Below are 12,313 nucleotides of genomic sequence, written 5' to 3' on the forward strand. Positions count from 1 at the left end.
GTCATGGGGGACAGGTCAATCTGACAGCCTTGGATGCGGTCCTCACTCAGGAAGCCTCCAATTGCTAATTTGCTGGGATCAGGAAGAATGCCCTCAAGGAAAGTTCACTCTGCACTCTCCCGGTTTCTTTCGTTCCTATTCCAAGCACTTGGTGTTGGGGAGCAAGATACAGGGCTGGACAGAGCGTGACCCAATGAGGTCCTTTTACATTTCGAGGCTACACCCTCCGTGCCACAAAACCATTTGTGAAGACACAACTTACACCGAAAAGTATCAGCTCTCTGGAGTTTGGCCATCCTGCAGAACACAATGAAACACTATAACCTGTCATAAAACTCCCTGAGATGGTAAAAAAAAAAAAAAAAATCAACTGGAAAGATACCCTGAATTATTTTTAGATTGGTTTCTGTCTACATCCTGATCTAATTCCCACACAAGCCTTGTTTTCATCCCCTGCATATTCTGCAAAACTTTTTATACATTTTTTTTTTTAAGGCATGATAGCCCAAGTTCCTCCAGGTTACCTCCAGAGGCCTAAAAATAGTAACAAAAATGAAAATCTTTAAAAGGGAGGGGATTTAGTGCACCAAGGAGATAATTGGGCTGGCACTGAAAAGCTCGCAGTTTCCAAGTCAGAAGGGAAGTTTGCTCCCTCTCCCCCTGTCCAGCTCACAACAAACGCTGGCCCGAAGACATTGTAAAGAACATTTGCTTTCCCTGCAGAGCTGAAGAACATCTTTCTGGTCCTTCTCAGGAGTTACGTGAAAAACCTGGACTGCACCATGGTACTGCTAACGCTGCAGCTGAGCTCTGCACAGGAGACGCCAAGCTGGGCTCTAAAGCTTGGTGAGGACCACGGCCAGCCTTCTCGGGCATAAAGCGGTCCAGCAAGCAGAAATGCTTTGGCCACCAGGTCTGTTTGGATTTTAGTGCACACAAAAGACACAACGTGCTCGTAAAACACCACCACTCCCCCCAGGAAAGACCTGTAGCTTCAGACCTACTAAGGTCTACTCCCAACGGGTCAACTGCAAAGCAAACACCAGTGCTGAAAGCCCAAGGAGGTCTCAGGCTTTGGTGGCAACTGCCACCAGGAGATGCCTTCACCGGGCTGTACTCCCAGCAGAGTCTGAAATGTTGAAGGAAGCTCATGCCCTGTGCAAGGCTGGATACCCCCGTTCAATGGTCAAGAGGAAAGAGCAGCCAGAAATTGTCCACAGAGGGGAACGTGGAATAAGGAGGTGGCACGATGGGCTTGGAAGTGGCACAAAACCTTATCTCAAGGCTTCCCTTCCCCTTAATTCCCCCAACAAGTCTTTAATTAGGGCTCTTAACAGGAGGGGAGCACGAGGTTACGTTTCTCTCGGAACACCCTCCAGAAGGAGGAGGGCGTCTCCAGCAGGCAGATGTTCAGCAGGACACAGCAGAGCCACGTCACAAAAAATCTGGATCCCGACGAGCAGACTGTAGGATCCCGGGGATCTCACAGCCCACAGCCAGAACAAGCTGTATCCAACAGGACTTCGTCTCCCTTCGAGCAAAAACGGGTGAAAATGTCAGCCAATTAAGCTCTTTCCACCTACATCCCATCGGCTCCAAAAGCCGAGCAGGATCCCAGCAGAGCTCTCCGGGAAGCCTTGCTTTGGCAGATCCGAACCCTGAATGTTAAAATGTTACGAAAAGCAGAACTGCGTGGGTGCCCCAGAGCCACCCGGTGAATATTAATCGCTCGCGCACGCTGCATCTAATCGCCTCTCCAGCATTAAAAGGCTTTCCTTCTCAATTAGTGGAAAGTGACTCCCACAGCTCAATTTAAGGTTTAAATCTGGAAGGAAGAAATTGTCTTTTTTCTTTTTCTTCCTTTAATGTAAACCATGTACTTGTAAAGAACTGATGGATAAGGCATTATACCAAAATCCATATGGCTCTGATCACAGCACCTCCTTTCTGTGATGCAGTCGCAGGGTTGCCTTCCAGCAGCACTGGTCAGCGAAACTGAGAAGCTACTGGTACCTGTCACACAACATTTAGCTGTCACAGAAAATACGGTGATGTACATACAGCTGAACGGGCAGGTGGCATCGGATGGATCCAGGAATCAAACATCGCTGTGGTATCAGACTCACCCTGTGCTCGGTGTCTTCTGCTCTTGTTGGACCTTGTTGGCACCTCCCAAAATGTACCTACAAGCGGCCACCAGGACCTGCTAGCACTCCTAGCACCAGGGCAGGTTAGACTGAAAAATCATGCAATTATCCCACCTGTGACTTTCCAAAAACTGGGAAAAAAAAAAAAAAAAAAAACCACTGGCAATTACAAACCTGAATTCTTGTGAGGTTGGGCAACAGTGCCCAGGCCATAAACCTGGCTAGGAGGCCCAATTAAGTGACTCTGAAGAAGGGAGTGACCGCTGCACTTTGAAATACCACAGGAGCAATGACAGGTCACTGGCCTGGAGGCCAAGACAGAGAGCTGACTGTCCACACCACAGCACATTTGGCCCCGGGTCACCTTTGTGCAGTGTCCTTCTGGCCCTAAAAACATACCTAGTATTTTGTGGGGTGGAGGGAGGCAGGTCAAAATGCTGGAAATAACAGGGAGGTTTTGCCTCAGTCCACTAAATTGTTTTTAAAGCACAAAATGGTTTACAGCAGGAGGGCTGGGGCAATGCTGGAAGGGGGCATCAAAAGCGTGAAGCCCGTTGAGGAAGCGTTGGAAGCCCGGGCAGGGCAGAGAGAAACCCAATTCCCCGCGCTGTGCCCAAATACCCGCTGGCACAGCCAGGCCATCAGAGCTGTGCCTCAGCTTCCCACCTGCAGGCCAGGGGAGCCATCGCCCTCTCAACACCAGCGGTGTCACGAAAAGCTGAGTGGATGTTTTCCGAGTGGGGACCTGGCATAAGGACAGGTTGCTGGTTGCCCTCCTCTCACCCTACCCAAAGCCACCACAATCAGGTTCACCGAGGAACTCGTCCTTTGATTTTGCGTGCAAATCTGCACTTCCTTTTCCCTCTGTTTATCAAGCCCTTAATGACAGTCATTTCCCTGCGCTCGCTAAAGGTAGGTTTGGGCTAGCACGACTTCACTGCTGACAAGCATCTTATACTTACTCTGCGCTGCTAGGATTAAAGACTTGGAAGGAATTTTCACCTTTCCAAAGCTTTCATTTTGTTGATTTTATTTGTGGTAATGACCACTGCCGAGACTCCTCACAGCCACCGTCTCCGGGCTGAGGAGCTGCACCTAGAGAAACCAGCCCGCAGTGATTTCCCTGGGCACAGCCGAGACCTCACAAAACAGCATGCAAATCCCAGACTTTCACTGAGCACCTCAGAGGAAGCTTCTTAATGGCAGGAAAGCCACCAAGAAGGAAAATAAATGTTTCACTACACACAAGCAACACTGCTCTCTTTTTCCTCAAACACACTTGAAAGAGGGCTGGAGGCAGCAGTTGCACCCAGCAATCTTCATGAAAGCTGTGACGTGACGTTCAGGGCTTCCAAACAACGTCTTCCTTTTGTTGTTGTTCTCCTCCTGCTTTTTATCCTGCGCTGCCTTGATGGAGCACCAAAGGGCCCCTGCGCTCACGCTGGAAAAAACACCTCCAAAAAAAATAAAAGAGCTGATTTGGAAGTACAAAGCTGCTGTCGTGGGACGCTGCAGCATCTGTTTTGGCATGTCATTTTTATATTTAGCAGCAGCCAAACACTCAAAAAGAGCGCAGTATTCCCGCAAAGCGGCTGCTCCACGTGACTTGTCCAGGTGGATGGGGGTCGCAGCCCTTTTTCCCAACCCCTCTGGGAGCAGTCTGCCCCTTGGGGTGAGCAGAAGTGCTGTGTGCAGCAGCAGGCAGCGCTGTGAGACTCGACCAGGCTGAACACAGCCAAGGAAAGCAGGGCAAAACACGACACAGCCCCCACGGCAGCCGCCAGAGTAAAGGTCACAGGGATGCTCTCCCTGCCTAGGAGAAGCAGCATCTTCTCCACACAAACCCCCTCATTTTTCAGTCCACAGCGGGTGAGCACAGCAGCTTGCAGGACTGGCAGCCTCCTCCAAGGGGAGAGCAATGTTTCTGGGTGATGCTTTGCACAGCTGAGAAGGCCGGGTAATGAGAAGAGTGAAATTTCAGCTCAGTGAGCGTTTATGGTGGAAGGGGGGGGAAACACTCACAGGTTTCTCCTTTGCTCCCAGCCCTAAGAGCTGAGGAGTGCGTGCGTGCGTGCATGCATGAAGGAGGGGAGACGGGGTAGGGAGGGCACAGAGAGGAGAAACGACGTGTGTGAGCTCCACGAGTAGTGTGATCTGAAAAAAAAGCTACTCCGAAAAAAAAAAAGGCACCGTCAGCGCTGTAAAACACAGAGGAAAATCTTTAGTGGCAAACGCAGATTTAGCTTCTCCTGAGCCTGCACAGAGTGCAAAAGGCCCCAGTGTAGAGCTGCAGAGAAGGAAGGGAGAGCTGGCGTGATCGAGCCACCTCCTGAAACCAGCTCAGCTCCTGCCTGGACACAGTCCCCTCCGTCTGTTGCCCCTTCCTGGAAAGGGGGTGTTGGATGAAAGCAGAGCCTGGAAAAGGAACAGCCTAGCAAACACCGCACGCTTCCACTTCACGGAGAACAGAGGAGCCTTACCTGAGTAGTTTTCGCCCTCCTGCCCTGCATGCTGTTGCTGTGGCTGAGCTGCGGGTTGGTGGCCCCTTCGGACAGGCAGTGGGACTTCCTGCAGGGCAGCGTGTTGTAGTTGCTGTAGGAGGGCGCATCTTCGGCGGCGCCCGACGCCGCCTTATGGCCGCCGACACCCGGGATGTCGGACACCAAATTCCGGCAGTAGCCTCCGAAGGCGTTGCGGGGGCCTCCGTTGACGGCGGCGCTGGGGGTTTTGGGGGAGTACAGCTCGCTCATGGAGTTGGCACGCTGGCAGGCCACCAGCTGCTGGGGGCCGCCGCCGGCCTCCGTCCCCCGGGCCGCCTCGGCGTCCTTCTCCTCGGCCAGGCCCAGGATCTCCTCGTTGCTGGTCAGGTGCTCCTGGCTGAGGTCCGAGAGCGAGAACTCCAGGCTGTCCTCGCGCCAGATGTCGGCCGATTTGGAGCGCTTCTTCTTGAAGCTGGCCGTCTCCATGAAGCCCGTCCCGTTGGGCGCGTAGCGGTGCGGCCTGCCGTCGCCCTCGGCCAGGAAGGGCGGCTCGTCCCCGTAGAGCCGGCTCTCCTCCGAGCCGGGCATGCTGTGGACGGAGGCGGCGGTGAGGACGGTGCTGCTGTCCACGCTGGGCGTCACGGAGGAGTCGGTGTGGTAGGAGACGGGCCGCAGGCCCATGTCCACGCGGTCCACCCAGATGGGGCTGCCGAAGTCCTCGAGGGCGGCCTCCTGGGCGAAGGGCTCCAGGCCGTTCTCCGCCAGCGACTGGGGGATGCTGGGGGTGCTGCTGGAGCGGGTGCTCACTTCCGAGTTCCTGTGGATGATTTTCCCAGAGGACGCGTGCCGGGTCCGCCGAGAGGCTTTGTTGGAGAGGCGGAGCGAGCGCGAGGTGTGCTTGCGGCCCAGGCTGGCGTGCTTGTCCCCGTAGAAGGCGTGCTCTACGCTCTGGCTTTCCGCGTTTCCCATGGCTTCACAGTCTGCAAGGGAAGAGAAAGAGCGGGGCCGTTACAGTAGGCAAGGCCTGCTTCAGCACTGCTAGCTAATTCAACAGAGTTCATTAAGGGAGCTAGCAACCATAGCAGCAAACTTAGAGATACAAATCAGACAAATCAGTACTTAGCGAAAAGGCAGACCATCGCTACGCTGGGGTGAACAAGGACTGTACTAAAGGGAAAGACTAAACCTTGAAGATTGGTGTGAACTCGAGCTGGTTTATCAGAAAGTACGCTTCCAAACCCCGCTTGGCACACGCTCACTTGGTTATTGATATCAGCTAACCCTCCGCAATTCTAGCAAACACTACAAATTCAAAAAATCACCGTGCAGATAAACAACTGTGGTCATCTGTAGGTAACGAGATGCCAAAACGTAGATGGCTCTATGCCTTTATCTGAGATTTCGCTTTTTTATTTTGCTAGGAACCAGCACCAAGTAGCAAAGTACAAACTCAACTATTCGGTAGCAAGGTAATAACAGGTTTGATTTCTGGAACAAAAAACAGTGCAACGTTAATCAGGTACAGAGAGCCCCACACAAGAAAGCTGTATTATGAAAAATACATTAGCATGAGTGACTCAGACTATACAAAAATAACCTTTCCTTCCTACTCACTCCGAAGCAGATAGCTCGATCTAAGCGCTTTGATCTTGTGGAGAGAAAACAGAGCTGGAACATGGGGACTGGGTTTCTGTCCCCATCTCCGTAACCAGCCTCCTGCAGTATTAAGCTGTGCGTGTCCCCCTGCGAAACGGGTTTCCCACCTAGCAGCTGGCAGTCAGGATCTGGATTCAACCTTGGAAAACTCTTTAAGATTTGTGATCTCACTCAACAAATGTCAGAAATATTTTTTTGAGTAGTATTGACTCCTTCTGGCTGAAGAGCAAGGAGAAGAGTAAGAAAGGTAAATGTTAAAGTACGTGGCTGTTCAAAATTAAACAGGAGAGATCCTGAATTACACACAAGCCAATTACATCTAGATAAATAGTCCATTAATCTTTAAGAGACAATCTAGGAGAAAGCTCCCTCATTTTGAGATATTTCTATTAGTCTTGGTTGAAAAGAGAACGCCTTCCTGGCAGGAATCTGGAGTCTTCAGTTTCTTGGGGCAGCTTCTTCTCCGTTCACAGGATGCGCCAGTGGGTATTGAGCCAGATGCTCAGAGGATGAGCATGGTGCTGTATCCTGCCTCACCACCTAAATACACGGGATCACTACTGCACAGAACTGAATGAGCCCTACAGAAGTTACACAGAAAGCGATGAATCGACCGCGGTACACGTAGGCACAGCAGTTGTGCCGTAGGCTGCTCTGGACGCATATGGTGGAAGTGAACTTGTGCAGCAACATTTCTGAAAGCAGGCAGAGGACAGCAGCACTCAGCTCTGCTGCCCAGCTAAGTGGGTCGCGTCTGAGGCCAGAAAGCTGCTCTACGCTAGAGCAACAGGCACCTCCAGCAGTATCTGGACACTGCTGTATCTAAAGTAAACACACTCACGTGCCAAGTAAACTATACCCTGTGTCTACTGAAATTAATGGCTGAACTCCCATTGACTGTCCTGAGACGTGGTTATCGAGAATTGTTTAGAAAAATAAATGTGCTGAACAGAGAGCAGGTTTTAATCTAAAAAAAATGACAGCATTATAAATCCCTGGGTAGGGTTTATTATTCCTTAGAAGCTCCAGTTCTTTGATATGGACTGGACAGAAAAACAAACGTCAGCTAGCTTTTACTTCTAAAACACTTTCAAGCACAGAAACTGCATTTTGTCTTCCACACAGATGTCTGATGCCAGACCTCAACACTCCCCCTCTTGCAAAATAAACCCTCTTGGGGTAATGCTTTTAGCTGCTTTGATTCCAAAATTCTTGCTAACCGTACTGTGGTTTGACAGGCTTTCCACCGGCTGCAAAGCACATCAGAGCATGCAGTCATTTCCCCCCGTCTCCAGCCATGCAACCAGCACTTCAGTATCTATTTAAGGAGAAACAGCACTTTTAAAAGCTCTCTCGAAACCATGAAAGATTAAAGAGTGGCTCTTTACCTCCAGAGACAGAGCTGCAGAAGGGCAGGAGCAACCCTAGCGCACCGCACGGCCCAGCACACTCGCTGATGGAGACTCGGGGCTACAGAAGGCAGCGCTGTGCCGCCACCTCGACCTAGCATCCGTGCAGAAGGGGCAAAACTTAACCAAAAGCCTCCTTGTGCAGGAAAGGAAGAGCAGCTCGGGCTGTGTCCCCAGGGAGAAACGACTTTCCCGGAAGGAGGGAAGCCCTTCCTCCCGCAGAGGGCTGCAGGAATGTTTTCTGAGCGATTTCGCAGGATGAGAAGTATCTGCTAGGTACTGGCGAGAAGTGCCAGACTTCAAAGGAAATAGCCGTCCCTTTTTAATGCGGTGTCTTGGCCCTTCAGGTGGGGATGCCTTTGCAAATCCCGCAGACAGCTGGCTACCCATCCGGGCGATTAGCCCACAGCACCCAGGGAGGACAGTGTCAGAGGCCTTCCTGCCATCCCACCGCCGTGCCCAGCAATACACAACACGCTGCAGGTGTGCACATATCCACAAGTGCCAACAGGTCGGGCCGAGCGTGCCTGAGACAAACAGATCCCCGTGGGAGGGACTCCCTCCTGCCTTCTTGCCCCCATTCCTGCCACAACTCCCCCTGTGCATTTGCACCGGTCATCCCAATCCCATTCAGGCCTTTATCATGCAGCCGAGTTCACAAAAAGAACAGAAAATAAACCAAGAAGATTAAAAAAAAGGCTCTTTTTTAGTTTATTTTGCTGGGATTGAGTGGAACTCAGGCGTGCCAGCAGCAGCACAAGTAAGCCTGCCTTGGGACACGGTGAGGATGGAGCAGCGTGGCTGGAGGGTGACATGGGGGACAGGGAAGAGGGGACAGAGAGAGGCAGGGAGCAGCATTTCCCTGTTCCTGACAGCAGCAAGATGCTCGTTCAGCGCACACAGATGTGGGAAGGCAGCCCTGAAGCAGACGCAGTGTCCTCAGCTAGCAGGAGCAGGCGCTGGGCAGGGGAGGGGAGCCCCAGCCCTCCCCTCCCAGGGGCGGCAGCAGACGCCCTGGGGCAGAAATGTCTCCAAGTGCTCCAGCTCCAACTGCCAGATGCTGCCCGTCTACAGCTTAACCGAATTTAGCACACTCAATGAAAAAAATCTGTATCAAATTAAGAAAATGAGTAATGTTAATGGGAGTTGCATGCGAACGCTGATAGGACAAAGGCTCCCCTTGTTAGCTCACCCACCTGAATCCAAAGGTGACCATTAAAGACCTATCAAGGTACCTACAGGATACCACATAAATCAAGTATGACATGTCTTGATGCTTTAAACAGGTCTGTCAAGCACGGCCAAGGATTGCGACGTGTCAGAAATCTGTTCTGAATTATTCTCCAAAGCCAGTGGAGATTAGTGTGCACAGACCATGTATCACAAGCAGAACCAGTTGGAAAATTTTCAGCAGAAAATGTTGATTCATCAAAACCCAAACTTTTCGTGGGAATAGACCGGTTTTGATGAAAGGCTTCTCTGCTCCAAGGGGGAGAAATCTGAAAACCGAAGCAGGGAGGCAGGCACGTCTCCTGGAAGAGGCACCAGCTCAGTGACTCAGTCGCTTACCAAAAACGTGGAAGATCAAGATTCATATCTGCAACCCAAGTCAAGCAAATGAGGGGTTGCAACTTGTTCCCCCACATCCTCAAGAGGCAGCCTCTGACCATCAAGCTATATCAGCTGCTCTGGGAAAGGGCTCCCTCTCCCAGAAGATCTGCTCCTTCCTAGTTCAGAGCAGGAAAAAAGTCAAAGTCATGGAAATCTTCACAGGGCCAGGAAAGTCACTGTTTAGCCAGCTTACACATCAACAGACAGTAACGATTTTATTTTTTTTTTGAAAACAAAGACTTAACTGTGCTATCAATATTAGGATATCAGCAGGGAGAACACAAATCCTGCCGCAAAGCTTTGGACAAAACAATGCTCCCTATATCAACTACTGCTCTAAATAGACAGGTTGAACTTTAGCTGAACTGCTGAGTTTTTGCTGGATGAGTCACATGAAGTGCTTACGGATGGAGACGGTCATGTTCTAGGTGACCACTGATGATGGTCCCATCTAAGAATCTCGTTTTCTTTGAAAACCTCAATTTTTCCTTTCTCTTCCCTTCCCCCCGATGTTAAGTATTTCTCAAAGCAGTCACAAACCCAAGATATTAATTTCAAATAAGCCCAAGGTAGTAACTCTCGAACTTCTACAAAGTTAGGCCTTTAGATTCCAGAAGAAAACCTGACGTACATTAACTTCCAACCAAATTTGAAGCACCTCGCAAGACAACAGATTGCAAATTTAAATTTAGATTCTAGTGGGAGGCCCTGGTGACAAATCTGTATTTTTCTCCTGGAGCGGAGCTTGAAGGCTGTGAGAACCAGAACAATGATTAAATCCACAGTGAGCAATGATTCTACAGAAATAAACTTTTGCGCAAATCTGCCAGCCAACAACAAAGATTTTGACTGAAGTCACAAGAACCACATAGAAAAATGCACAAGGCTAATAACCGAGTGCGAATGTACACATTTTATTGTAATTAAAATGTGCTTTTTTTCAAAAGGGGAAGAGGGAGACTGAAATTCCACAGCAAGCCTCCGAGTTTCTCAGAAACTCCAGCAGTATATTTAATTGCTTTCAAATAAGAACCTTTTAACCAGCCATTTCTTTTTTTTTTTTTTTTTGTAAGCCACTCTCACATATGTTAAAGCACGGGATGGACTCCAAAAAGGCCCTGCAGGCAATTCAAGTAAGAGGAGGAGAGAAGAGAGAGGGAGGAAGGGATGTCATCAGTAGCTGCTTGATAGCAATTCAAATGCCTTTGTATTGCTAAATGGGTGTAACCATAAACCACATGCAGCTTATCCAATTTTTCCCCTCCCACGAACCATTATACAAACACAGCAAACTCCTCAAGAAAATATACGGACACACATGTACCTTCCAAGGCAATACTGGTATCCAGCGCAACCTTCCCCAAGAGAACTGTGGCATTTAGAGGTATAGAATTGCAAATGATACCAAAATGAACAGTTACTGGGATTGCAGAAGCTGTCAGCACCTGCCACTCAGCGCCTCCATTACTCTCTCGTCAGAGTCTATGACTATATGCCAAAAACCTGGGGAGAGAGAGGGGAGAAAAAAACAGAATCAGACAAAGGGTTAGCAGGAACAGCTATAAAGGAGGACATATTCTGCCAAGTCCTGTTATCATCACTTACCTAAGAAACACTGTTCAATACAGCATGCAAACGCTGCTTTTAAATGTGAATTACACAACCTGAGGAGAGCAGGATGACCGAAAAACCCAAACGCCTGGAGCCCAGACTGCAGAAGGCACGGGGCTCCCCTTCCCGCCACTCTCTGCAATAAAAATCCCTACAGAAACTGCTGTGCCCCTGCTGGGGACAGCCTGTCTGGTGCAGGAGCAGAAAAGGTCAGGTCAGAGCACACACCTGTGTCTGCTGCTGGGGCAGGAGCCCGAAAAAAGCCACTCAGAAAGGCACCCTCCGACCCACACCGGCTTCACTGCTGGCAGCAGAGAGGCAGCAAGCTGGCTGGGGAGCGGGGGGGGGGAGCCCGAAACTGAGAGACCTCAGACGAAATGTCTCTGTGCAGACAGTGTAATTTATGAAAAGGGGAGTAATCCGAGCAGTGATTTAATTAACATTTTTCAAGGGCGAATCGGAGGCGTGCGGAGGAGCGCTGACACGCGTTTTTGTGCAGGGTGAAAGGCTCGGGGGGGGGAATTGCGCTCCCCAACGCGCGGCTACCGGAGGCAGGTCGGTGCCCTCCGAGGCCTCAGAGAAGTCACCAGCTACACACACGCACTCGCACGGGTACCAAATCCCAACGCTTTTATTTTTTTGGCACCACTAGGAAGGGGCCCGGTGAGCGGCCGTACGAGGCCTAGTGCCGGGAGACGCCACGGGCCCACCTGAGCACAGGGTGCTGGAGGCACACAGCGCTGCCCCTCCACAGGCCTGTGACAGCAGTGAAATGGCAACAAAACACCACGAGCCCGGTTTTACGAGTTAAAAATACTTCTGGAAGTCTCAGGGGACGAAAAGTGGTGGACGAGATTACTAATTCCTGTCACGTTACAAGAGCTGCTCGGTGGGGGAACCGTGATCCCCACTTGGCTGGGTGCTCAAAGAAACGAGAGTCACCGGCTCCTTTCTAAATTAAAAACATTCCCATTTTCTTTTTTCCTCCTTCATGTTCCTCTCTCTGTTCCCCACCTCCCCCTCTCCCCCCAAGCTGTTGGTTGAGATCTGAAAAGCAGTTCATGAATTGCTCAGGAGCTGGCAGAAATTAATAAAATGAAGCTCATTTATATTGAAATGGCCTCATTACCATGCCAGCTGCCAAGAGTTTCCAAGACAGGAATCTTGCTGACAAACAAGGTCCTGCAGGCGAGAGGCTTTCCACCTGCACCCACCGCCTGATGGATAACCCCACGAAGTGCATTCCTCACCTCTGGAGGAATCGGGATTGTGATAATCTTTTCTTCAGATGTCTGCTCCGGCCACGCAAAACTTGTCCAAAAGTAGAAAGAGACAGATGCAGCCGAGCATTATCGGCTTTTCCATCGTGAAGTGGTTGTTGAGGAGGTTGTGATCCACT

At 50.5% G+C, this 12,313-nt stretch overlaps 1 protein-coding gene across 1 annotated transcript in view; it reads right to left on the reverse strand.

Annotated features, from left to right (window-relative positions):
- TIAM1 (TIAM Rac1 associated GEF 1) overlaps positions 1-10,709 on the reverse strand; it is an 84,664-nt gene extending 73,955 nt beyond the window's left edge. The window contains exons 1-2 of the mRNA XM_084306541.1: positions 10,628-10,709; positions 4,628-5,607 (exon numbers count right to left, since the gene is read on the reverse strand). Coding sequence (XP_084162667.1) covers positions 4,628-5,596 — 969 coding nt within the window. The 5' untranslated portion in view covers positions 5,597-5,607; positions 10,628-10,709. The remainder of the gene's footprint in view (positions 1-4,627; positions 5,608-10,627) is intronic.
- Between the last annotated feature and the right edge of the window lie 1,604 nt (positions 10,710-12,313).

Source organism: Netta rufina (assembly GCF_964035555.1).
Source record: "Netta rufina genome assembly, chromosome: 1".
Taxonomy (NCBI): Eukaryota; Metazoa; Chordata; class Aves; order Anseriformes; family Anatidae; genus Netta; species Netta rufina.